Source organism: Carassius auratus, chromosome 22 (assembly GCF_003368295.1).
Source record: "Carassius auratus strain Wakin chromosome 22, ASM336829v1, whole genome shotgun sequence".
Taxonomy (NCBI): Eukaryota; Metazoa; Chordata; class Actinopteri; order Cypriniformes; family Cyprinidae; genus Carassius; species Carassius auratus.
In genome coordinates, this window is record NC_039264.1 from 8,283,030 (window position 1) to 8,310,671 (window position 27,642).

The following is a 27,642-nucleotide window of genomic DNA, read 5'->3' on the forward strand; positions in this document are numbered from 1 at the left end:
ATTAAAATATCTTTCTTCCCATCAGGCACAAACATCAATCAACAATTATTTCTATAACACGTTTAAAGACAACTTGTTGACAAAAGTGCTTTACACTCTCCACATTACCACAAATTAACACAATCAATACAGATCACTACTCCGACTCCAGACACCTAGGAGCATTTGTAAGTAATTTAACATTCCAACGAGTTACAGGATCTAATATGCTTGTCATATGCGCACAAAAAACAAAGGTAATCCAAATAAAATGTAATAGTAATAGGAAAAACATGTTTTAAGGGTTGCCTGGAATGCAGCATAAGTAGGGTGAAATAACAAGGAACAAACAGGTGAGAATGAACTAATCAATGGAAGACAGAAACTAAAAGAAAATACAAAGAAGTCCATGACAATGCAGAAGGGGGCTATGGTTCTTTGAGATTAAGTCAGAAAAATACTGTGCTTTGGCTGATGTAATAAACTGTAATAAATAAGTAACCATACAAACTCTAAGAATCTCATACCAGACTTGGAGCTTATCTTTTGTTCCATTTCCTCTGCACATTTTTGTCTGATTGACTGACTCTCTGTGTTAATCCAGGGCTGAGATACAACTGTAGATTTTACCTTTTTAAGTGAAGCTATACCTTTATATATAGATAATAAAACAGTTTGAGAAACCCTGATCTAGGACATTACTCACCTGAGGAGAGCAACAGCAGCCAGTGGCTTTACAGGCAAATGCTGACAGACAGATGGAGATGATAAACTCAAGCACAGCGAATAACAGCAACACTCCTCTGATTCCCCTGAAGAGAGTCTGAGAGAAAATTAAACATTAATACAAATAATAATACCAAAAACAATGACAATTACTACTCACAATGCTCAGCAGTCCAGAATCAACCATCCTTGAGGTTCATATGTTAATATAACATACTTAGGGCCAGATTTACTGAACAGCGCAAATCAGTTTGAGAGCACAATCCAATAAAATATGACATAATGACAAATGAAAAAGAGAATATGACAAACAAACAAACCAATAAAGAAAAGAAAGGAGAGAGAAGTGCAAATTAACATCTGAAAGAGTTTGCAATGGTACAGTCGGTTATTAAATTAGGCTCTTATAGGTCAAACTGAGCTAACTTTACAATTAACATACAGTTTCAACTTCTTGTGTTGTAAATGATATATTAACTACTTGTGAAATGGCAGATAAAAATAGTGAAGAGATGAGTGCAGAATAAGGCTTGTGTACTGCTATGATATTACTGTAATTACTAAATAAGTTGATAAGTTGATGACACACCTCATAGTTTCTTTCTAAATAGTAACAGTCATAACAGTAAATGTATGACCCTATAACCAAATCCAGAGAGGTTAAAATAATGGCAATGCCGGCGGTTATAGTACTGAAAATGTTCATTCCAAGTGAAGCATTCACCTATAGGGAGAAAACAAACAAAAACAGATTAATACATTAGCAAGATCTTTAAAGCATTGTGGTAACACATTAATATAGATGGAAAAGTATATGTAGTGTGATTACAAAAAAATCATTACTTCACATTAATAAATAAATATAGCAGCAAACATCAGGGTCCAAGCACCAATAGATCATGTGGATAATGAAGTGATACAATTTTGCAGGGCAAATCCATAATTTGTTTTAATGACGTTTAGTCTTTACGTTTACATTTCATTCATTTAGCTGGCGCTTTCATGCAAAAGTTACTTACAAATGAGGACAATAGAAGCACTCAAAATCAACTAAAGAGCAATGATATACAAGTGCTATAACAAGTCTCATTCAGCTTAATGCAGTACATGTAGCAAGGGTTTTGTTTTAGCAAATTATATAATAAAAGAAAAAGAAAAAAGAAAATTAGCAAGCTAGTGCCTTTTTACCACTTATGTTTATTGTATAATAAATAAAAAGAAACCAAATGCAAGTGCAAGTCTAAAATAGGCATTTTAAGAATAGAAGTAGAAGAGAGTGTTAGACTGACAAATAAACATTTAATGAAAAGTCAGTGAAAGTTATTTTGTGCCTCTTTTATCCAGACCGCGCTATTCAGCTCGACCAGCTGACGTGCTATCAGGCGGACAGAGTTAATGCGGTAAATCACACTGCGGCAGGCTTTTTTTTTTCGGTGCCATGATGCTGTTGTGATTTGCAAACACTGCTCACCCCTGGTGAAGTTTATGATTAATAAGAGCCAGCCATTCTATCTGCAGAGGATTTATACTGCTCATCTCGGTTTACATTCCCCGAACAACAGCAACAGGAACGACGCACAAAATGAACTGTACCAGCACATCAGTGAGCAGCAGACAGCACACCCTGATGCTTTTCTCATCATAGCTGGGGATATATCAACCATGCTGACTTAAAGAGTGTTATTTTATTTAACCTTTATTTAACCAGATAAAAAACTCATTGAGATTAAAAATCTCTTTTTTAAGAGTGACCTGGCCGAGACAACAGCATTTACATACAATTTAAAAACATACATGACATCAAAAAAACTAATGATATTTAGTCAATGTGTCAGTGTGTTTCCAAATATTAACCAACACATTTACTTTCCAACTTTAGGTAATAACATTTTACACCACACAGAGAGGAGCTTACAAAGCCCTCCCCCTCCCCCACCTCAGAGCCTCAGACCACATCACTGTCATGCTAATGCCTGCATACAGACCGCTCATTAAAGTCGCCAAACCAGTTTACAAACAGATTAAAATGTGGTCAGAAGGATCATCAGGGGTTCTTCAGGACTGCTTCAACACAACTGACTGGGACATGTTTAAACAGGCTGCCACATGCAATAACACCACTGACCTCCAGGAGTACTCAGAGACTGTCACTGCCTACATCAATAAGTGTAAGGATGATGTAACAGTCACAAAAACCATCACTGTCCGGGCCAACCAGAAGCCGTGGATGACAGGGGAGGTCTACAAACTCCTGAAGACACGAAACACAGGGCCAACCTGTCCCGCGGCATCAGAGAGGCTAAGAAACCACACTCCAGGAGGATAGCCCATCAATTCAGGGACAGCAAAAACACTCGGAGCCTGTGGCAAGGGACACAGACCATTACAGACTACAAGCCCCCACCACGGACCTGTGACAGCAACATCTCTCTGCCGAATGAGCTGAACATCTTCTTCGCTCGCTTTGAGCAACAAAACAGCACCACTGCACAGAAGACTCCACCTCCTCCTGGCGACCAGGTGATGACTCTGACCCCAGACAGCGTGAGGAGATCCTTCAGCCAGGATCAATGCACGCAAAGCTCCAGGTCCTGACAACATCCCTGGGCATGTACTGAGAGACTATGCAGCAGAACTCACTGATGTCTTCACAGACATTTTTAACATCTCACTGAGTCAGGCTGTTGTTCCCACATGTTTCAAAACTACCACCATCATCCCAGTCCAGAAGAAGCCATCTCCATCCTGCTTCAATGACTACCGTCCGGTTGCACTTACCCCCATCCTCATGAAGTGCTTTGAACGGCTAGTCATGCACCACATCAAGTCTGCCCCCCCCCTCCCTGGACCCCTTCCAGTTTGCATATCGGTCCAACCGCTCGACTGATGATGCCATCACTACTGCCATCCACTCACACATCTGCACAAAAAGGACTCGTACGTCAGACCACAAAATCAGTGCACTGGCCAAGAAATCACAACAGCGTCTCTACTTCCTCCACAAACTGAGGAGAGCCAGAGCCCCGGCCCCCATCATGTACACCTTCTACAGAGGGACCATCGAGAGCATCCTGACGAGCTGCATCACTGTGTGGTATGGCACATCCAATGCGACCTGCCGTCCAGCTGAGAAGATCATTGGTGTCTCTCTCCCCTCCCTCCAGGACATTTATGGAACCTGTCTCACCCGTAAAGCCCTGTGCATCGCAGGTGATCCCAACCACACGTCACACAGTTTCTTCAGTTTGCTGCCATCAGGGAGGAGACTGCGGAGTCTCCAGACCAGGACCAGCAGACTGAAGGACAGCTTCATTTATCAGGCTCCCGAAATTTCCCCCTCCTTCCCCCCTACTGCCCCAGGCACCACAGAACTATGACCCAGTCAGTATGTACTGTACATGTGGAAGAATTGACAATAAAGAAAACTTGATATGACTTGACTTAATTTTTGTCTGAATTTGTTTATGTCACATCTGTGTCTCCCACCGGAGCTGCTGCTGGACTGCAGATCTGATGTCTCATGGTAGTTTTGAATAAGACTGCTGCACGCCAGAGTGTTACTGTATGTAACCCAATGTAGTGTCATGTTATAAAGTGAATGATGATTGTTAATTTTACTGTCTGTCATAAATACATTTACATTTAAGGATTCAAGGGAAATCAAGGGATTATTGTTTCTAGAAGTTCTTCAAAAGTAAATATTATTGTGCCATCTAGTGTTGTGTGTTTTTCTTTTAAAGGAGAAAAAAGAAGAGAAGAAGAAATCTGTATAAACCAGTACAGGATCAGTACAAACACAACAGAACTCTATTTTGGTACTTCCAGCACGGTGCTTAGACCCTTAAAAGTAATGACTGCTGTGTACATACCAAACACAAACTGGAGGGTGAATTAATTTTATTTTCGGCAGCAATGCAGAGTGAGCCTGCAGTAATGTACTGAGAAGAGAAAGACCAAAAATTAGGCTTGCGCTGGAATATGTAATTTGTATTGAAAGATGGAACACTTAATTGTATGACTGTTTCTTACGATGACAGATCCCCAGTAAGGCAGTCCACTATAGACAAAGATAAGACTTGCATAAACTGTAGACACAATGCCTAACAGGATAGTCAGCAGACCAATCATAATCTGGACCGTCTGTGAGGGACAAAAATAATTCAGAAAGTGTGAGAAGGACAAGAGTCTTTCATGAGGGGAAACAATATAATATATACAATATACATTTATGGCAGCTGTAGTTATGGACTTATGATTCTGCAAGTATTTGCGGATGTGTAAGATTGGATTCCTTTACAATTTTTTATAGTTTCCAACTTCTAAAGCATTGTTCTCTGTGACTGAAACACTGTAAAGTTTACTTTTTTGCTCTGTAAATGATAAACCTGATCTTGTATTGGTCACATTCTTAAATAAAAATTGCATAAATTCCTCATTCAGAATTTATTCAAGTACATGTCCTCTCTCACACTGACATGCACAAATAAAAAACAATTGTTAGGGTTTACAAGACATTTCTCACCCCAAGGGCTTTCGGCTGGCCTTTGAGAAATGCCTGAAGTCCATGAAGAGGTGAAACTCCTGCCACCTGCTGTACATAAACAGGAGCATTTGTCGTAACAGGTGTTGATTGTGTAAACGGTTGCAGCTGGATGACGAGCGTTGAAGAGTTCATGGGTATGACAGTGCTGGACATTCTGGTTTCTGAATCTCCAAATGACCTGTAGAAAATCATAATAAACCATAACATGCAAACGATATGATTATGAAACAAGACACATTTTACATTTACATTTATTCATTTAGCTGACGCTTTTATCCAAAGTGACTTACAATTGCTATATATGTCAGAGGTTGCACGCCTCTGGAGCAACTAGAGGTTAAGTGTCTTGTTCAGGGACACATTGGCTTCAACCAGTGGATTCGAACACACACACACACACACACACACACACACACACACACACACACACACACACTTATTAGGGACATCTGTTCAATTGCTTGATAAAACAAATTGCCAATCAGCCAATCACAAGGCAACAACTCAATGAATTTGGGCATCTAGATGTGGTGAAGATGACTTGCTGAAGTTCAAATCAAGCTATAGAAGGGATTTAAGTGACTCTGAACGTGGAATGGTTGTTGGTGCCAGACGGACTGGTCTGAGTATTTCAAAAACTGCTGATCTACTGGGATTTTCACACACAACCATCTCTAGGGTTTACAGAGAATGGTCCGAAACATAGAAAATATCCAATGAGCGGCATTTGTGTGGACACAAATGCTTTGTTGTGGTCAGAGGTGACTGGGCAGACTGGTTAGAGATGATAGAACAGTAACTCAAATAACCACTTTTTACAACCAAGGTATGCAGAATTCTAACTCTAAGGTCAGCAAAATTTGGACAATAGAAGATGAAAAAGAATGTTGCCAGGTCTGATGAGTCTCAATTTCTGCTGTGACATTCAGATGGTAGGATTAGTATTTGCCGTAAAGAACATGAGAAGTCCAATAATCAGGAAAACAAAAGCAATAACCGACAAACTCTAACTCAATCGATTGGAACTAAAACAGGGCAGATCACAAGGGACAGAAAGGTGAACACGATGGAGGTGTTTACTAATAATAAGAACAGTAAACAAACCAAATATGGGCACAAGTGGGAGAAAAGACAACAACCAGTCCAATGGGGGTGTGACATTTCGACCCCCTCCCTGGGACCTGGCAGGGAGACAGACACATACTGGAGAAGGTTCCAGCAGAGTACGGACACCCAGAAGGAGGACAACAACCAGAGTCCAGGGAGGAGATGATGGAGGGAAGAAGCCAGGGATGAAACTGTAGGAACCAGAGCGTACCAGACAGAGGGAGGAGTCAGGGAGAAGACAGAAGGGACCTGGAGCAGGAGGAGCCAGCCAAGTCCCAGGCTGCAGCCATGATGGTGGCCCACGGTGGAGCTGACGGAGGGAGGAGTCAGGGAGAAGACAGAAGGGACCTGGAGCAGGAGGAGCCAGCCGAGTCCCAGGCTGCAGCCATGATGGTGGCCCACGGTGGAGCTGACGGAGGGAGGAGTCAGGGAGAAGACAGAAGGGACCTGGAGAAGGAGGAGCCACCCGAGTCCCAGGCTGCAGCCATGATGGTGGCCCACGGTGGAGCTGACGGAGGGAGGAGTCAGGGAGAAGACAGAAGGGACCTGGAGAAGGAGGAGCCACCCGAGTCCCAGGCTGCAGCCATGATGGTGGCCCACGGTCGAGCTGACAGAGGGAGGAGTCAGGGAGAAGGGACAGAAAGGACCTGGAGCAGGAGGAGCCAGCCAAGTCCCCGGCTGCAGCCATGATGGTGGCCCACGGTGGAGCTGACGGAGGGAGGCGTCAGGGAGAAGACAGCAGGGACCTGGAGCACGAGGAGCCAGCCGAGTCCCAGGCTGCAGCCATGATGGTGGCCCACGGTGGAGCTGACGGAGGGAGGCGTCAGGGAGAAGACAGAAGGGACCTGGAGCACGAGGAGCCAGCCGAGTCCCAGGCTGCAGCCATGATGGTGGCCCACGGTGGAGCTGACAGAGAGAGGAGTCAGGGAGAAGACAGAAGGGACCTTGAGCAGGAGGAGCCAGCCATGTCCCAGGCTGCAGCCGTGATGGTGGCCCACGGTGGAGCTGACAGAGGCAGAGAGCCAATGAGCCAGGGCAACAGGGAGGATCAGGAGGGCCAAGAAGTCTATAATTGAGCCTGAGCAACAGATGACTGAGGTGTAGCCGGAGGGAAGTAGAGATGTACATCTCAGGCTTATTTTAGTTATTCTGATTCATTGTCAAATGGTTTGGTTCCACACAAAAAATTAGCATAGGCCTTATCTCAAGTTTAGTTACTGTGGAAACTTATGCTGGGAAACTAATCTGGTCTAAAGCAGGCTAACTGTCAGACTAAGCTAAGTTCCTCTACTGAGTACTGACCAATAAATAGGGCTGGGTATTGTTCAAAATCTTTTGATCCGGTGCCAATGTCGATACCTCAGTTTCGATACCGGTTCCTAACGATACTGTTTTCGATACCATATGTTTTGAAATCCATTTCAACATCAGCACAAATACATTAAACACAAAAATTTTATTTTTCACCTTAATTAAAACAAATTCTGGTAACACTTCACACTCAGGATAACATTATTAATACAACTGGTTGTGCTTTTTGGATAGGGGTGTGCTATTCAGCGGCGGACTGGGACCAAAAAGTTGCCCAGGCTTTCTGGCCCACAGCAGCCCACCACATCATAATGCAAACGCCCCTGTTTTTATGTCATTTATTAATTTTATATTTAACTAAACAGTTTGGGGATTTTAACCAATAGGGCAACTGATCCTCCGTTAAAAAAAAAGAACAACAGCTGTTCATTTAGTGACTCCAAGTGAGCGATACATGCTCATCAAGACACAAACATTCTTCTAGAACTCACTCTTTGCATTCAGTTAGCAGATCCATGCGAATCATGCATGAAATAGACTCAAACAATAGCTTTATGTGCTTTACAGATGAACTTGAAGTCTTTATTCATTCGAGATGTTCAATAATAGCTCATCTTTGACTTGGTAATAGAAGTTCATGATCAGATTAGTGAACCCATGATTCTTTTGAGTCAATGTTTTAAAATAATCATTTATTTTGTTTAACGAAACCAGTGTGGAAACCAGTGTTTCACAAATAGATCTGAAGTGCAGGGCTTGGAAAATCGCCCTACCTCCTGGGGCTATTGTGTTTTCCAGTTCGATGGGCTATCGTGAATAGTGATGTAAAATTCCTAACTTCACTTGTTTCGCGTTGTTCACTCGCTTGAAGGGGTGAAACGTATCATAGCCGATCGTTTGCATTTGTTTCTAAATATTGCTGATTCAATTCACGCACGTTCGGAGCTTGCGCTCACTAATTCAAAGCACGCGCTGTGAGCAGCATTTCAGACAATGCGCGTACAGAGAATGAATTCATCTTTAGAGTATCGAAATTCGCTGTACCGGATAAATCTGTCTCTCTCTCTGTTTTTTAGACGACGTGAAAGGGGGCGTTTCAAGATACGCAATAGAGTAGACCAAACTAAACAGAGAGGGAGGGCAAAACACTCATCCAGACAAATGCATCATTAACATCGGCTTTGGTTGCAATACTATTATTGCATATGTTGCACATTGCTGACTCGGCATGACTTTAATAAAGTGTAGCCGGAAACATTTTGAGAAAAAACAACTAGCGAGTTTTTTCAGAAATCCTCCCCGTCCCGTCACGTCACCTGGTGGTGGACAGCCAATCACGGCGAATTTGGGTCCTTACATGCACGTATGCTACGAGCTCACACAGACACAGCCGCTTGGCAAAAAAAATAAGAAAAACAGCCGCTTGGCTTTTGGAAACGAAATTTGACACCGAAAGATAAATAATTTTTCGATACTCATAGTATCGAAGTTTTTAGTTCGATACCATAAAGGCATCGAAGTTCGGTACCCAGCCCTACCAATAAATACACAATGATATTACCACTGCCTCAAATACTATTATTTGCCATGCAGAATTTCTCTCTGGTTTTATTACAGCTGTATTCAAGCCAGGTTTTGGACTTTAATCCCAGTTTTTCCTTGAGTCTCCTTACTGTTGTGATGCATTATATTCATGCAGCAGCAGTGCACGAGGTGCATGAAAGGTTCCTCACTTTAGTGGCAAAAAAATACATATATATGTAACATAACACTGTCTCTGATGTGATAATTCACTCTATGACAGTGATAATTGTGAAAAAGGCCCAGCAGAGGTTGTACTTCCTTTATCAGCTGAAAAAGTTCAACCTGTCACAGGCACAGATGACACAGGTTTACTCTGCTATTATTGAGTCTGTTCTGTGCTCTTCTATAACTGTCTGATTTGGGTCAGCCATGAAAAATCAGATTTAAGAAGACTGCAGTTGACTGTTAGGACTGCAGAAAGGATCATTGGTGTGTACCTGCCAAACCTTCAGGACTTGTACAACTCCAGAGTGAAGAAACAGGCAGGTGACATCATAATAGACCCCTCTCAAACAGATGCTACAGATCTCTGGGCTCTAGAACATCTAGACATAAAAACTGTTCTTCCTCTATGCCATCTCTACCTTAAACATCTAACATATGATTCATAACCTGTGTTCTGTAATTCATTTCCGTAAATCATTCTACATCTTTAATTATTGCCTTCTCAAGTATAATGTAATTACATATGCAGATCTCTATTATTTATACAGTCCTATATAGAGTAAAATGCACAAATCTGTACATAAATCAATCCACTGTTCCAGATTCATACACATTATTTATTGCCAAGTCTTACTAATTTTATTTTATTCAATTTTTTCTGTTCTCATGTCAGATGAGTATGTATGCATGTATGTATGTAAAAGAAAGTACCTTAAAAATAATAAATGGCGAATAAAGCTAATTCTGATTCTGATAATGGTATTAATACTTTCAACCTTTAATTATGTTCACATGGACACTAATATGACCATTCTTTAGTTCTACTGTAAATGTAGCCATATGATCATCCTTTTAAACAATTCATAGAAAACTATTTATTAATTTATAATAACATTTAAACTTCATGGTGAACTATCTATCCCTTTAAGGGCACGGAGCTTAGACATGTTTCCTGCCTGCGACAGTCTTGCGCAATTTCTTAATGTCATTTGCTCAGCACGCGCTCTCAAACGTTTTGGAGAAGTTGGAGTCCCTCCAGGATTTTGTAATTATGCGACTGCACAATTCAGAGGAACTGTTTGCTACAAACCACTGTGTTCATGATTAAGACATTACATTCAAATAATATGATAAGAAACAGCAGTTCGCAATATCAACGAGCAAAACGAGCTGTTTTGACTAAAAACAGCAGAAAGCGGAGGCTACCTTCTTCTTAACATTCAATACATAATAATTGTTTGTAAACAGAAACTTCATCTACTCTCACTTTTAAATAGGGAGAAAAAAATGTGTTTAATATATACATTTTATGATAAAAGTTAGCTGTTGGCCGGGAAGTGCAAAACAACATTACAAAGTGTGAAACACTTTTACAAAGCTTGAGACAAATTTACTTTTTGGAAAACATTTTTACCAATCATTAAACACAATTACATGGGGAAAACACTTTTACCAAGGACGAAACAAATTTACATTTTAGAAAAAAAATTAACAAGACGCAAAACACTTTTACCAGTCCCGAAACAAATTTACAATGACAGATTCTTCACGGAAAGGGAATGTACCACACACCGGAAGTGACGCGGTGAAAGGTGTTGTTGTTGTTGTTAACGAGCGCGGTAAATTCGTGTTCTGGCTTAATGTTTATGGTGATCGAACATGGACTGCGAACGAAGGATGTTTTGCCCGTTTTGTGACAAACAAATGAGCAATTTAACGCGGTTTTGCTTTGCGTGTGGTCGGTGTTTGGAGTTCCTTAAGGACACGGACCAGACGGAAACACCAGACATACTGCATCAATGTGTTCAATATTTTAACGAGGGCCACTCGTACGCTGTAATCGTGGACATGATGTCAATTCTACACGGTGTAAACATCAGCTTGAGGACTCTTAAAAGTAAACTGAACGAAGCCGGGTTGTACCGCAGAAAGTCTTAATCCTCTCTAAACTCCGTGAGGAACGCCATCAGATTGGAACTTCGTGGACCTGGACAACTATTTGGCTACCGCACGATGTGGCAGGTACTTAAACAAAAGTACAATTTTCGAGTGAAGAGGGATGATGTGATGAATATGCTCCGGGAGCTTAATCCTCGAGGGTGTGAGAGCAGAACACGCAGAAGGTTTACAAGAAGAACTTACCACTCAATGGGACCTAACTATATGTGGCACGCAGATGGTTATGATAAACTTAAGCCATTCGGTTTGGCCATATCGGGATGCATAGATGGATTTTCACGTAAAGTACTGCGGCTTGAATGTGGACCAACAAACAATAACCCAACAGTGATTGCTCACTTTTTCATGTCATGTGTGCGAAACCTCGGTGTCATCCCCATGAGACTGAGGACTGATTGCGGCACTGAGAACGGCATGATGGCTGCAATTCAATGTACGTTACGCCACCATCACAGTGACTACTACTCTGGCGCGTCCAGCCACATGTACGGCTCATCTATAAATAACCAGTGTATTGAGTCCTGGTGGTCTATATTTAGAAAGGGAAGGTGAGTGGTCTTCATAAACTGTCATTGCATCTTTTGGTCATTCGAACGAGTAATGAAAAAAAAAAAAATCAAATGACCAAAAGATGCAGACCATAAATGTTATTACGACTAATCTTTGATTTTATTATTCAAACATATGTGTATATGGTTACAAGTATAACTACAATTTGTATAAATTTCAATAGGTCTCAGTTCTGGATGGAGTTATTTGCAGACCTTAGAGAAGCAGGATACTTCAATGGGAGTCATGAGCATCAGTGCCTATTGAGATATTGCTTTGGTGATGTTGTTCAGAAGGACTTGGATGAGTGTGTGAGACTGTGGAACAGTCACAGGATTCGCCCTTCCAGAACAGCAGCATGTCCAGGAGGAGTACCCAATGAACTCTACTACTTACCACACAGGTGATAAATTGATTATAAACAGATAAAAGTATTATTCTAACGTTTTAGTTTACATAAAAAATGCTTATGTTTTCTGTTTAACATAGATTTGGCTCCAGAGACTGCGGATTTCAAATCGAACAGGCTGAACTGGATGCCCTTCCTGAGGCTAGCTTGTCAATGACTCCTTGTGGGGACCCTAACATGCAGGAGTACTTGGACTTTGCCATGGAACACAATCAGTTACAGAAGCCAGAGAACTGGGAGTCTGCATCAGAACTATACATGAAGCTAAAAGAAATGGCTCAGCTATGAAATTATCAAAAAGGGAGTTTTTTTTTTGTAGTGGTGGAATACTGCTGTCTGTCTGAACAGAAGGTTTATGAATCTGTCACCCACAGCTTAATTGTTTTTAAGTGTGATGTAAATCAGTCAAAAATCAGTATTTATTAAATTTTTGTAGTATAGAAAACAAAACTTCTTGAACTACTTGTTTCTTTATCTAAAACAATGATTCACAAAGGGATCCCAGTTTGAGAGTAAAAAATCTAAAACGCTTTCAAAATGTTAACGGTTAGAAAAAAAAAAAACATGCTCACATATTGTTACATTATAAAAACAATTGTGGCAACTGCACTTGTAGGAGTGCCTTTAACAACAACGTTAACAGAGTCTTAACTCTAGGGGTCATCTATTTAGCTTAAAAACAGCCAAATCCTGGACTATTTTGAATTCCAAAGTCCATTTGTGACTTAAACAAAGTGTATGAGTCTAGGAGTGGTAATTTTAAGGAGTTTGAACATGTATTTGCTATTGGGAAAGCAGAGTCATCCAGGAACTCTATTTGTGGCAGCGGTTCCAAGCCAGATGGGGGAAGTGAAGACAGCCCAGTTGCAAACATCTTCCACAGACACAGCAGCCTGGCCTTCTGCCAAGAAAAATAAATCAGATACACAATTAGGGGTTCAAACTCAAAGAGCTGAAACCTTATTGTAATTGTACAATACAATAGGGTTGTGAGTTTTACAGTTCTGTTATCACATGATGCATATCATTTGATAGATATCCTCATACTAAACAACTTTGCCTCAAGAACTACTGCTGTCAATCAAATTGTGCATCAAAAATTTGCTATCATCTGAGAAACCTACTTGCACGAACTAGTCGTTGATTTTTAGCTCAGTTGCAACCAAACCAGTGCAGTACAATTCTCTGGACTCTCTAGATCAATAATTATCAAAAAAAAACAAAAAACTACCATGTGGGTAGCCATAACAGCCATTTCATTTAGAAAATTGGCATGGCAAAACACTCAAAAGCCTATAAATCCTAAATGAAAACTCAGAACTTCACCAAAATTGGTGAGCATATGAGACATACAATTCTAAAGCAGCATGCAAAATTCATCAATCATCGTCAACTTTCAAATGGCTATGGTAAATTGCCTGTAATGGCCTTTTCCTTCTGTGATTTAGGTGGTTACATTATTGCTAAATAAAACGTAATGTCTTTTGATGCTTATGTGCTTAAGGGCTGGCAATGCTTGAACCCCGATAAATGCTGCTTGCAACTTTGATTGCCATGTGTTTTCTTAACTAGTTATAAAAACTAAAACTAGATAGTCTGCCCAGTAGCCCATGGTTTGACTTTCTTTAAGTCTTCGATTACTCCCCGAAGGACTGAGGTCAGGTTTGAAGAGTCTCTCAAGATCAAAAGCAGTGAGTTGCTTTTCAGAGTGGCACAGGGCAGGGGCCAGCAAAGTAGGGTGTTGCTGTAGTGCAGTCAAAAACCCCAGGGTTGAAAGACCCTCCCTGAATCTACAGAGTGAACACACACATTGTTTCAGTGCTGTGTAGTGGCAACTGAATTTAAATTAAACTGTTAAATATTATTTTCTCTACAATTACTATCCACCTTAACAAACGTACATTTGTGTGTGTGTATGTATGTGTGTGTGTGTGTGTGGGGGGGGGGGGGGGGGTTATGTTGAAAACTGATTTAAAAGAGCCCTATTTTTACATTGCACGTTAAAATTAATTGTTACAAACTAAGACTGGAATGACACCGGCTGCTGTAAAAAAGAAGAAAATCTCATCACTACAAATATCATCTTACCTGTCAATTACAGATGAGTTGCGGTCAATAATATACCACTGGAGGTAGTCTGAAACAATTTCTCTCTTTTCTTCTACAGTAGCCAAGTGTCTCAGACAACCTGCTGTCTGTAACATTGTACTGTGTCTCATCATACATTCGTGCAGAGCATCCAATGAAGCAGCATTCTCAATCTGAAAAAGATGAAAAGGGGCATAAACACCCCAGTTAGTAACTGTTAGCACTATCTCTTTGCCTATTTTTTTTTTTGAGAGATACATACACAGCATAGTGTAATCTTACACCATCAAAAATGAATAAATTAATTAAATTCTGTACTGGATATAGGAAGTAAACACTGTCTCAAAACACTGCAGGAACTATGTAAAACTCTGCCCTACTATCCCATAGCCTTATGCTATTCTGACCTCTTGCAAAGCTTTCCCTATTTCTTCATCAGTTATTAAATTAACTGGTGCTTTAAATGAAGGCTGGCCTGCAAGATAATGTACAAGATCTTTCGACAGGAAATGGGGTCCTGGACCTCCATGCACAACTGACACCGCAATCATCTTTCCTGCCAGGTAGTATTCATCCTCCCTAACAGCTGTGAATGAATTCATATTGCAAAATTAAAACAAACAATGCATTATATACTGTAATATACAAGCATATGTCATGTGATATATATGGTCAATGATCATTAACAAACCATTAGTAGCCTATAATACACATCTAACAAATATGCATACCCTTTGCATTGTAGACCAAGAATCGATGTCCTTCTGGTCCATCAAAAATGGGCCGGTCTTTTAGATGTTTCATTAGTAGAGTTAAAAACTCTCGTCTTGGACCACCAGTGTCAATTCCCTCTTCCAGAACACCAGTATCATCAGTAAATTTGACCAGCATGTCACAGGTTTCTGAATATGTTGCACGCTTGAAACCTCTGACTGCCCCATCCCAAACATTTGCCCTTGAGATGTTGAACCGGCTGATTCTTTTATGATCAATAGGAAGTGACAGGTTTGCTATGATGTCAGATAATGTAATGTCTGTCTCCTCCCTGTAATGATAAAAAGTTACTTACTTTGTGGATATTCCAGATATACCAGAACTATTGTACAGGGAAAAAACAGGAGTGCTATAGTCAAAAGCTGTCATATTACATTGTTGTGTGTTGGAAATTCTGCACATTGACAGCAACCAGCTCTTCATCCTCTTGCTCAACATTTGGTGAATACAGGTCTGTGTATTTACTGTTGAGAAATTATCAATTCCATGTTATAACATCTTACAAACAAAAATGTACTCCCCGTGAAATCAGTTAAATAAAGTTAAATTATGATTTTTTTTTTTTTTTTTTTATTTACCTGTAGCAAGACGTTTTTTCTGGATTTTTTTCAGGTGGTTCCAGATCCTCATCATCAGATATAACTATCTAAAAAAAAAAAAAAAGATTAAAATATCTGTAACAACAACACTGAAAGCAAGAAATGTCTTGGTGCCAGTCTGCCTTATTACCTGTCCTGGCTGAATTGTTGATGGATGTCCTGGTGCATCTCTGAAACATGATAAAACATACAAATGATTAGCTCCATGATAAAGGCTATAATATAGTTTTGAGTAAAAGGTTGCATTATAGGGAACAGAAAGATTTATTTAAAAAAAAAAAGATTATTATTTTATAAATCACATTACACATACAGTCTTTCCTGTTTGAAGTTCATCAGAGTGAATTCTCTGATCACATCAACAACTTAAAGATCGATTATTTAAAAGGACTCTCATGAAATTTGGTATCTAGCCTTCGTCAGCAAGTCAAATGGATGAAAAGAGAGACAATCTTAAAACCAGCAGGTGTCCTTTGGGCCTACAGTCAAATCATGTACAAATAATGTATACACCAAGATTCCTATTGGTTGATTACCACTAGAAAAAAAATAAAAATAAAATAAATAATATTATATATACATATATATATCCCCCACTTCATTCTCATTTTTTTTTTTAAGGTTTGGCTAATTTGTCATTTGTGTTTATTCACCTGCAAGAGCTTATTGTTATGTTTTTAGGACACACCAATAAGCTCTTGCAGGTGAATTAAGTAAAGCTCATCCAAGCAGCTGTGGGTCCTTTAGTTAGGGAGTGAGGAGGCACCTCAGTCAGTTACAGAAACAGCCTGTAGCAACGTTGAGCTTATGTGCAATCTTGCTTTATTTCCAGGTGAACAAAAGTGATAAAACATTTCCAAAACAGCAATATAAATGTATAATGTGTATAAGGAGTGAAATATCTGCTTGTAGTTTTATCACAATTCTGAGAGTTAAATGAAATTTATTTTCAATTTGCCCTTTACCTGGTAGTAAAAGCACTGTAGCCCAATAAGATCAAGTCAAGAAGTAAATAAATAATTTCAACCCATGCACGCCTGAAATTTCCTTTTTGTACAAGTGTGCAACACCTACCTTTCATCTTCCAGCTTGAGTTTGGGAGTACTTCGATTTTGTGGTTCAAAAACCTGAGAGGAAACAGATAAAATTCATAAATTCAAAACAGCTTCCATTATTGTTCCATTACCACGTACTTCAATGCTGAATGGTTTCCTGTGTTGCTGTATAATAGTTACTGCAAAATAATCAAAACAAACCATTTTCCACTAAATTATTGACCAGGACAAAGATTGTGTGCGTAAAATCTCATAAATAAATACAAACATACACAACTATATATATTTTTTTAAATAACTGATGTACCAAAGTGTCAGCTCGATTGAATTCAGCTGTGCTCCTTGTTGTGATAACAATTTTAGAATCAGAGTCTGAGGTATCATCCACTGAAAAAAAATAAAACCAAACAAACATTATCTATCATCCAGCAGAGTATCAAAATATGTAAAAATATTGAATTATGAGATCCACTAACCTCTTTTATAGTGTTTTTCTAGGCAAATGAAAAAAGTGATCCTGGAATATGCCTTTCCTATTTCCTTTTTATATTCTGCCAATTTGAATGGCCTTTCTGACCCAGGCACATGGACCACCTCTGAGCAGTCTGGATACAAAAGGACGGAAGGTCCTTCGTGCATTTCCTTGTTAAATGTTCTCATTTTCTGTACAGCTTGTTTCAGTAGTTCAGGTGCTGCTACCTCCGGGTCTGTAAATAACGGGAGTGTTTTTCCTCTTAGAGGTTTTAAATCGGTTCCATCAGTTCCATGTGGCACCATCAATCCTACATTTATCTAGTAAAATAACAAAGATATATAATTAATGTATACATAGGTAATATAAAAATACACAAATACATATAGAGCATTGCAAAATTGTATAGGACCGTCAGTACAATTTACCTGGACGTGTTTTCTTTCTTTAGGCTTAAATCTTCCTTTTGGCCCATAGTTAAAAGACTGCCGTTCTTTTGACTTCGAGCTTCTGTACTCCATGAACTGTCTATATGATGGGCATGGTTGTTCTGCTGAAATTGACAGAGTTCCGTTTCAAAACATCTCAAAAAATTATCATTAGCATTACTGATTTTTATTCACATTGCCTCAGATAACTAGCATTTTGCTACACTAAAAAACAAACAAATAACAACTTACTTTGCTTAGCACTGTCCGGCTGTCGAGACGTCCCCGGTGTTTCCGTCTGGTCCGCGTCCTTAAGGAACTCCAAACACCGACCACACACAAAGCAAAACCGCGTTAAATTGCTCATTTGTTTTTCCACAAAACGGGCAAAACATCCTTCGTTCGCAGTCCATGTTCGATCACCATAAACGTTAAGCCAGAACACGAATTTACCGCGCTCGTTAACAACAACAACACCTTTCACCGCGTCACTTCCGGTGTGTGGTACATTCCCTTTCCGTGAAGAATCTGTCATTGTAAATTTGTTTCGGGACTGGTAAAAGTGTTTTGCGTCTTGTTAATTTTTTTTTCTAAAATGTAAATTTGTTTCGTCCTTGGTAAAAGTGTTTTCCCCATGTAATTGTGTTTAATGATTGGTAAAAATGTATTCCAACATGTAAATTTGTCTCAAGCTTTGTAAAAGTGTTTCACACTTTGTAATGTTGTTTTGCACTTCCCGGCCACGGTACCCTGCAAACACGTCCACTTGGGGCCCACATGGGCCTCACTTGGGCTAGTTGGGCTTTGGCTGGGCATGGGCTCAGAGTGGGCTTTGTTGTTGGGCCCCACATGGGCAGTAGATGGGCTAAACTCAGTGGGCTCCAGCTAGGGCTCCACAAGATATTATGTTTTTATATATATATTCAAAATTAATTATGTCAGACATGGATGCTTTTTTTAACAATAGCCACTAGGCTAGGGTCACTTTTTATATGAATATTATTAGACTATTAAGCTATTTAGAAGCCATAGCAATTTAATAGTGGTCTGAAGCACTATACAACTTTCAACAGACAAGTTTGCCACAGCAGGTTGCACAAAATGTTCAAACCTAAGCAGTGCGCACTGTGTGCAGCGCACATCCGGAAAGCTCCACCCCCATCACTGAGCGAAAGAAGTTTGCCCAGCAACAATTTTGCCGCCTTGAGTCTGCTGTCCGTTAAGGATCCATTACGGTGTCGACTGGACAAAAGACAGGTAAGACTCTGCTTCAATGTATAATAAACAGGGGATGATTTTACAGTATGATGTATGTTAACCAAAAGCTTTTTTGGAAAGTATTAGTTAAGAGGCCAGGGACTAGCTTTTCGCGAATGTAAACAATTAAACCTGGTTAAGCATGCGTTGAACAGAGAGTTTAATTTATCAAGTAAATATCATGCATAGCTTATTTTGAGTGGTTGATTTGAATATATTGTTTAGAAGGATTTGATTGCGAACTTGTTAGCAAGGCAGTCGAACGGGCAGTTAGCAAGCTGTTAAAAAAAAACCCTCTAAAATGTCCATTTCTCCGCTTTTACCATCTGGTGGCATTTTAATGTTTGCACTTGTTGCATTTACAGTTAAAGCAAAAACACTGATGAAAGTCCATTTGATTGTCAGCAATGTTTTATCGGCTAGGGTGTTGTGCCAAGGCACTCATTGCCGCCTGGATTTGCATACCATGGCCGCGGGAGCACGCAGAGAAGCGGAGTTTAACGGCTGCACTACGAATTCACCTCTTAAATGGAACAAATAGCGACGTGGAAGGGTTTTCCATAGTAATAAGGGACTCATTTATCTAAATAAATATGTTTATTTGTCTGTTACATTAAGGCGACGTGTGAATTGTTTAATGCGTCGTTTAATATTGTGGATTAATCTACAGTGCTTTCCTAAGTTACATATTGCCATGCACTTTAGCTACAAAGGCCGACTGATACAGGGGTTTTCCTACATTTTTTCGCGGCCGCCATAGCAAAAACATTTGTCCCGCCATTTGATCGGTGAATGACTGCTGGGCGAAAATAAGAACGAGCAGAGAGAGAGAGAGCCACGCCCGGCCGCGAGCGCACACTCTCACCGTCCTCAAACACGATCGAGCAGAGAGAGAGCCCCGCCTGGCCGCGCGCGCGCACACTCTTGCGGTCTTCAAACAGCACGAGCGCTGTCTGGCTCTCTCTCCCTCGCGCATATTAATCGAAATCAATTGAAACACGATAGTAAAGGGTTCGGCCTTAACAGAGAGATAAATGCTATCTTTCAAATAGTTTACTTATCAAATTGAAGGCTACTAAGAACAGATGGTAGAATCAGCCACATTAATACCAGCTTACCAAACTATATGATTTGCAATTGTACTCTAGAGTTTGTCATTCCCGATCCCCTGTAATCATAGCTAAAAACTAAAATGCTTTTTTTTATTTTCTATTTTTTAATATAGAATAATGGAGTGTTCAGAAAGAACTAAAAGGAGGAAAATATCAGCGAAAGTGGAGGAACATTTGCGTCTCCTTGAAAAGGAGTCTATGATTGATGATTTGTTGGCACATGATTCTGAAAACGAAGAGTAGTGCAACTCAATTAAATTTTATTGGGGGGCTTGCAGTGAATTTGATCTGAAACTTCCCAAGTGTGCTCACAACTTTTTGACAAGTTTTAGATAATTAGTTTATTAAATTAATAAAGAGACAAAAAATACCTTGAGATATGTTTGGTAATTGTATCTGAATGAATTTAAAGTTCATTTGCTATATTTCAGATCAATATATTTGTTTTCCTTCATTTTAATTAACACTAACTTTATTCTCATCTGAATTATAAATACTTTATTTCTGTATAAAATAATACTACCATTAAAAACATTTGATTTTTATTTTTTAATCAATGTAGTGATGCCCCTACCATTTCGATTCAATACGAATACATGTACCGTTCCACACCTAGCTCACACCCATGCTTCTGGCAGTTCTTTCATGTTGAGTGGTTTACTCCAGTGAGCAATATACTGTAGATAAATTTGCTTTGTATTGCCTTTGTTCCCCCTCAGGTTGCAGCTGTGACTGACATAGGAGGGGGGACTGTTGACGAGGCCACAAAAAGGATGATGACTTTTCTCCTAGACCATGGCCTATCCAGGCAGTATAACTTTGTGGGCCGAAATTGGAAGAGAGAGTTCAAGGCCTTAAAACTGTATGAAGTAATATATGGTAGGTGTGCATGTGGATAATGTTTTAAGTTGTACCCATAATAGAAAGGTGTCACAATACCCTAACGTTATAAACATGTCAATTTTAAATATTGTGAATGAAGCGTTTGTTGTCCTGGCTGAGCAGTGTGTTCGCACATGTCTCTCAGTTGCTTAGCTTGTGTGTTCAAGAGTGTTATTTCTAATAATAATCTTAATTTATATAGCTCTTTTTTTAACATAGTTGTCTACAGTCCTGGCTGAGTGTTGTGTTGGCACATATGAATTAAGTCACCGTTATATTTGTTTCTTGAAGGAGGCTTAAAGGAAAACGCCATGACCAGCCAAATCACCCGTAAAGATGCCGAGAAGGCGGTCTCCAAGTGGCTCATTGGTGCTAGGGACCGGGGGGGTAATAGACAGGCCCGACAGTCAACCCCTCAACAAGGACTTCAGGCTTCAGGCTCGTTTGAGGTGGAAAGAAACTAATTCTGTTTGTGACAGTGAGGGAACACTGTGCAAAAGCATGTTGTCATAAATTTTACTTAAATAAAATGTAATTAATTATATTACTGGTATCCTTGTTATTTTAGCTTGTTTAACCCAAGGTGTTCGGGTCTGTGAGACCCATTTTCAATGTTTGCTAAAAGAAAAAGTTACGCTATTTATTAACTGTGTCCTCCTCCTAACTGGGCCTGCTGTGTCTTGTCTGTGTGCGCGAATGTTTTTTTTTCTGCACCTGCTATTCACACACAAAGTAACAAAATTGTTACATTTCAAGCACTTGCACCTGTTCTAAATAAAGTTCTAAGAAATGAGCACCAATAATGATAAAAAATCTTGTTTCTATTTTTTTTTTTTTTTTTTTTATAATTGAATTTCCATGTTTTCTCACACACAAAAAAAAACTATCATATGATCATAATTGTTATCTCACAGGGGTAAATGGCGAATAAGAACCATAAATTATGTATATACCATTGGTAATATTGAGCTAAAGTAAACATCTGTAAACTATTTTTACATAAATTGTTGTGGCTGTATTGATTTAAAAGCCTAATAATGTGGTGGGTCCACCAGACTCTGGGATATTGGCTGTGTAACAAAAATATTAACATCTTACAATTGTTAAAGAACTGTATGGACTGACTAAAATAAGAATGAAAATTTGAATTTGTTCAAATTCCAATTCCCCAAAAATAATAATAATAATAATGGTTATTACCCATATGGGTATAATAGCAGGGACCCATAATCAGCCCACATGGGGCCCAGCTAGTGTGGGCCCCAGATGGGAGAAACCTGGGATGCCCAAGTAGGTTTTAGCTAGGGCCCATGTGAAGCCCACCTTCAGCCCATCTGGGCTTGCCCACATGGGGCCACCATGGAACCCCCGGACAAAATTAACTGGGCCCCATCTGGGCAGCCCAGATGGGGCCCACTCACCAGCCCGTATCCATCCCTTATGGGCCCCACATGGGTGTGTTGACAGGGTATGTTTCTGACTTCTCGAGTAAACAGCTCACAACTCGAGTTCAGTCTCCCAAACGCACATCTTAATATCGTGACTTTTATATGACAGCATCATATAAGACATAAGAATCAGAAGCTTTATTATGTTGAATTTGACTTTACGACAGGAACTTCCAGTGTAGAATATAAGAAACCACTTACCGATAGATAAAAGACAGAAGCTTTGATTTGCAGCGATCAGAAATGCGCTTTTATCACAAGATGAATTGTTGGTTTCGATTTACACGTGAACCCCAGTAAACGCTCTGATTAGCACCATCTCGACTGTGATTGGTCCATCCTGACACCAAGCTGCTGTGATTGGTTCACCCTGAAACCAAGAGGCTGTGATTGGTCCATCCTGACTCTAGACAGCTGTGATTGCCTCATATCCTGTTGAGCGCATCATCACGAAAATAAGTGACTGGAGAGTTGTGCAGGGAGGATATATAATGTTTACTGCTGCTGTACTAGACCTAAACAACAATCATTACTGGATGGTTAGATATTCACCGTCTTTCGGAGTCTACTTTTAGCTTTGTTCTATATTATGCACACACTAAAATGAGCATTGATAAAGAATGATGTGTGTGTGTGTGTGTGTGTGTGTGTGTGTGTGTGTGTGTGTGTGTGCGTGTAAGGGCCAAACAGTCTGGAGAGGGTTTTGCAAGCATAAATAATAACAATAATAATAATATATAATAATAATAACAAATAAATAATTTAAATAAAACTGTAATGCAGCTTTAAATTGTCCCTTAATTAATCCATTAATATAAAAAAGCTTTGCTAATATCCAAATGTCTATGCTTGAGAATGAGCACAAAGAAAAAAAAAATTTAGTCTGAAATTGAGGTTCATGTGGGGGTTTTTTTATTTAATAATGTGTAATTATTCTGTGAACAAACACTTTGTGTGTAGTTATATTTTCTACCGACTATTATCAAAGTTACAACTTCTAAAAACAACAGAAATAACAATAATAAATATAAAATAATTAGGTTTCCAAAAGTAAGAATAAACTATGGATTTGAGTAAAATTATCAGTCATCTTCTAAAAAGCGAGCCATCCTACTTTTAAAATCACTTGCTATCAAAACTAACAAAAAGTTTAGTGTCACAAAATTCTTGCAAAATTAAAAAAAAAAACATTGAAATAAAAATGGGATGTTTCATATCATAATAAAACATGATTATGGATGTGATATGGCATTTCTTTATATTTACACAGTTTACTAATGTTGCTCAAATATGCCATTAATGTACTGACACAAATATATCTAATGTAAATGACAAAAACAAAGTTTATGGCTGATGTCACAGAAGCAAAGCAGCAGATGTTATAAATAAAGTCAGTTAACAATGTCATTGAACAGAATATGTTTTTTTTTACTGTGTTTTTATTGAACTTTTTTCTTTTTTATATATTAAAAATAAATAAATAACAACAGCAAAAAAAAACAATAACAACAGTTAAAGTTCAAATAAATACACAAATCCTTGACAGCACTTCAAAGAATACACCACATACCAGCACATTCACTGCATTGTTCAAGCATTAACATATATTAAGTCTATTTATGATGTCCCAGTGTTTATGGATTGTAATATAGCGTCGTAATTGTAAACACCTAAAGAGATCATTCGATCTCAATGTAAACCATTCTTTTCCCATCTACTAAAGGCACTATGCCATATAGAAGGGAGGAAATCTGGGTTACCTTTAATAATAAATTTTGACAGTGTGCTGTATCCATATACTTGTTTTCTTCATTCTTTTCTGTGCTTGCAAGTCCATGAATGGCAGAACTGTCAAAGAGACGAAGTCTAGTACTGGTTGCTAATAAAACGGATTAAGTTTAGACGTGTGCCCTTGCATCCTCACATAATACAAACGGAGAGTTCAGTAGTTCATGTTACTATTATCTAGCAGATTTATTTTCCTCCATATATCATACAGCTGTAATATCTTGACTCATAATACATAACCAAAACAACAAACCGTATTCTTCACTATCAAGGCAAGACACAAAAGCACAGTCGAAAACTGTTTGCTTCCCAAATCAGCAACACCTGTGTCTGCGTTTCCTCTGGGTTAAATGACATACCAGTCTCGATACACCACTCTAAAACCAAAGCTCTGTCCAACGGCAGCTTATCCCTGTCCAGTTATTGGACTTGAGATCCTCTGGGAGGCTTTGCAGTACTCTTCGACTATTACTAATCCATTGAGTGAGGGTAAACCCTCCTCTGCCGCAAATGGTTATAAGGTTTTTAACCATGGTGACTGCATCTTCTTCAGAGGGTAAACTCTTCAGTAAATCATCCATATGAAGTTTCGGTTGACCGTTTCAATCACTTCTGTTGGAAAGTTGACATTATTGTCTTCAGCAGTTTTTCTAAGAGCAAGGCAGGCAACACTGGGTGATGAAACAGCTCCAAATAAATGGACAGTCATGCGATGCTCTACAAGACCTTGCTCCAGGTTACCTTGAGGCCACCATAAGAATCTTAAGTAGTCCCTGTGTTTCTCTGCCATCTTAACCTGGTGGAACATAGCCTTTATATCCGCCATTATGGCCACCTGTTCCTGTCTAAACCTCATAAGAACTCCAACCAATGAGCTGGTGAGGTTTGGTCCTTGCAAGAGCTGACTGTTGAGTGAGATCCCTTTGTACTCTGCTCCACAGTCAAACACCACTCGTAACCTTCCTTTCCGTGGATGGTACACGCCATGGTGCGGGATATACCACACCTTCCCTGTTGGCGTTTCCATTTGATGCTTCGGCACTTCTTCAGCATAGCCATTGCTAATGACATCAGCAAGAAAGTTTTTGTACTCTTCATGAAAGCCTGCGTCTTTCTGAAGTCTTCTTTTTAGACTGTCTGGCTGAAGAAGTGGAAGATCTGCTACTGGAGGATCTGCTACTTGAGCCATGGTGCCTTGACTGCACGTTTGAAATGCTGTCTTGATGTTGAATCTGATCATCCTCTTCCTCATTCCTTTCACCAGCAGCACTCCTTCCATTGCTGGCATCAACCTCATTTCCATTTACAGCATTGACATCAACAGTTTGAATTTCAATTTGACCCAGCAAATCATCATGATCATCATCCACTTTAGTAATTGAACAAGCTTTAGTGTCATACAACCATTGTTTTGTACCCACAAAAAAAGTCATTAAAATTCAACATTTTAGCTTGGTACCATATTTCATGTTTGTTCGCTTCATCAGTAGGCAATAAACCCAATAAAGATGTATGTACATGCTTTATCTCGTCACACAACTTATTGAACATGTTAAATTCATTTTCAACCTCACTTACATGCTCTTTATCATCCATCAATTTAGCAATAGATGTTTTGGCGTTCGACAGTTTACTAAATTTAGACTTTCTTTCCTTTTCTTAAGTGCTTGTTTTTCTGTGGACTTTGAAATATGCCAAAGTTCAAAGTTCAGTCTCAAGTCCAAGTTGACCTTTTTCCTTTTCGGCCATAATGACCATGCAAAAGTTGGCTTATTATTCCGCAAATAGTTTTGTGTTGCGCAACAACTCGTCTAGACGCGCAGTTATTTTTAGATGGTTGTGAGCTTGCTACCAATGCATTGGTTTTACGCGAATGTGTGCAAACAAATTACCATGGCCATTCATAATATCAGCGCTGATCACCACATACCCCAATAGAGCGTTGGCCGGCTTTATGAATGATGTCCCTGGTATTCTGTGATGATGCTGGTATTCCGGTGACCCCTTTCTCCTCCGGTGCAGCTCCTTTCAGCAATCGGCAACTCCAAACATTTGCCCACCTCACATCCGTGATTTCCAAATGAACACCGTTAATCCACAATATAACAGGTCCTCACGAGTAACGATTATCCAAGCTGAAGCAGTTTTCGACCTAAATTGTACTTAGTCCTAAACGAAGTCTAGTACTGGTTGCTAATAAAACGGATTAAGTTTAGACGTGTGCCCTTGCGTCCTCACATAATACAAACGGAGAGTTCAGTTATGTTACTATTATCTAGAAGATTTATTTTCCTCCATATATCATACAGCGGCAATATCTTGACTCATAATACATAACCAAAAAACTAAAAAACAAACCTTATTCTTCACTATCAAGGCAAGACACAAAAGCACAGTCGAAAACTGTTTGCTTCCCAAATCAGCAACACCTGTGTCTGCGTTTCCTCTGGGTTAAATGACATACCTGGCTGACCTGAGATCAGCTAGGCCACAAAACACATCCAGCCCACTAGTGGCACAGGAAAAAAACGAGACATACAGAGACTCCAGGAAGTGAATTCTGTTCAAATTTAACCCATTCTTCCTCCTTATCAATGCCAAGCCAAGAAGCCATAGCCCTAAGCTGAGCAGCCCAATAATAATATCTAAGATTAGGAAGGTTCAAACCCCCCTGTCCTCATTTGACAAATCTATTTTAAGTCTAATTCTTGGTCTTTTGTTTTGCCAAATAAACATTGAAATCCATTTTTCTATTTTATTAAACTGAGAATGGAAACAAAACAGGGAGAGACTGAAATAGGAAGAGAAGCCTCGGCAATATGTTCATTTTTACTGTTTCAATCCTTCCAAACATGGAGAGAGGCAATGCCTCCCATCTCGCCAAGTCTTTTCTTATGGTCTCACATAGCTGTGAGTAGTTAGCAGAGTATAACTGTGATGCTAGGGTGTAAGTGGGACACCCAAGTATCTGAAACCCTTACTAGACCATCGAAAAGATACTTCATTATCTAACTGAGTGGGCCAATGTCCAGAAATCATCATTGTTTCTGATTTCTCAGCATTTACCCTATATCCAGAAACTAAGCCATAATCTCTAAGACACTCTAAAAGGGCCGGGATAGATGAAACAGGTTTTTCAATGAATAATAGTACGTCATCGGCGTATAACGATATTTTATGACACTTCCCTCCTTTATCTGATATCCCCTATATTCTGGGGTTGCTCCTTATCAACTCTGCTAATGGCTGAATACTAAGAGCAAATACGACTGGAGACATTGCATCTCCATGAAGAGTTCCCCTACCTGCATTAAAAAACTCTGACCAGTTACCATTTACTCGAACTCTTGATTTAGGATTTTTATTAAAAAAAATCTTTACCCACTTAACAAAAGTGTCATGAAACC

The 27,642-nt window shown here is 39.4% G+C and overlaps 3 protein-coding genes across 4 annotated transcripts in view; 1 reads left to right on the top strand and 2 right to left on the bottom strand.

Moving 5' to 3' along the window:
- Positions 1 to 27,642, bottom strand: part of LOC113039579 (membrane-spanning 4-domains subfamily A member 4A-like) — a 60,662-nt gene that overhangs the window by 3,023 nt on the left and 29,997 nt on the right. Inside the window, exons 1-6 of one of the 2 annotated variants that reach the window (XM_026197497.1) lie at positions 22,649 to 22,859; positions 5,228 to 5,426; positions 4,735 to 4,845; positions 4,575 to 4,643; positions 1,295 to 1,429; positions 686 to 802 (exon numbers count right to left, since the gene is read on the bottom strand). The exons of the other annotated variant lie outside the window; for it this stretch is intronic. Coding sequence (XP_026053282.1) covers positions 686 to 802; positions 1,295 to 1,429; positions 4,575 to 4,643; positions 4,735 to 4,845; positions 5,228 to 5,401 — 606 coding nt within the window. The 5' untranslated portion in view covers positions 5,402 to 5,426; positions 22,649 to 22,859. Of the gene's footprint in view, positions 1 to 685; positions 803 to 1,294; positions 1,430 to 4,574; positions 4,644 to 4,734; positions 4,846 to 5,227; positions 5,427 to 22,648; positions 22,860 to 27,642 lie in introns of those variants that run through there. 2 annotated transcript variants of the gene reach the window in all.
- On the top strand, positions 11,001 to 12,724 carry LOC113039577 (uncharacterized). Its single transcript, XM_026197493.1, has 3 exons — positions 11,001 to 11,922; positions 12,108 to 12,326; positions 12,413 to 12,724. Exons 1-3 carry the CDS (start codon positions 11,429 to 11,431, stop codon positions 12,618 to 12,620), a joined length of 921 nt encoding a protein of 306 aa, XP_026053278.1. The 5' UTR covers positions 11,001 to 11,428; the 3' UTR covers positions 12,621 to 12,724.
- On the bottom strand, positions 13,709 to 18,319 carry LOC113039580 (G2/M phase-specific E3 ubiquitin-protein ligase). Its single transcript, XM_026197500.1, has 12 exons — positions 18,001 to 18,319; positions 17,749 to 17,873; positions 17,325 to 17,640; positions 17,156 to 17,235; positions 16,868 to 16,920; positions 15,924 to 15,963; positions 15,773 to 15,840; positions 15,569 to 15,658; positions 15,152 to 15,465; positions 14,828 to 15,006; positions 14,421 to 14,593; positions 13,709 to 14,122 (listed from the first exon to the last, which is right to left on the bottom strand). The coding sequence occupies exons 1-12, from the start codon at positions 18,281 to 18,283 to the stop codon at positions 13,897 to 13,899; spliced, it is 1,947 nt and encodes a 648-aa protein (XP_026053285.1). The 5' UTR covers positions 18,284 to 18,319; the 3' UTR covers positions 13,709 to 13,896.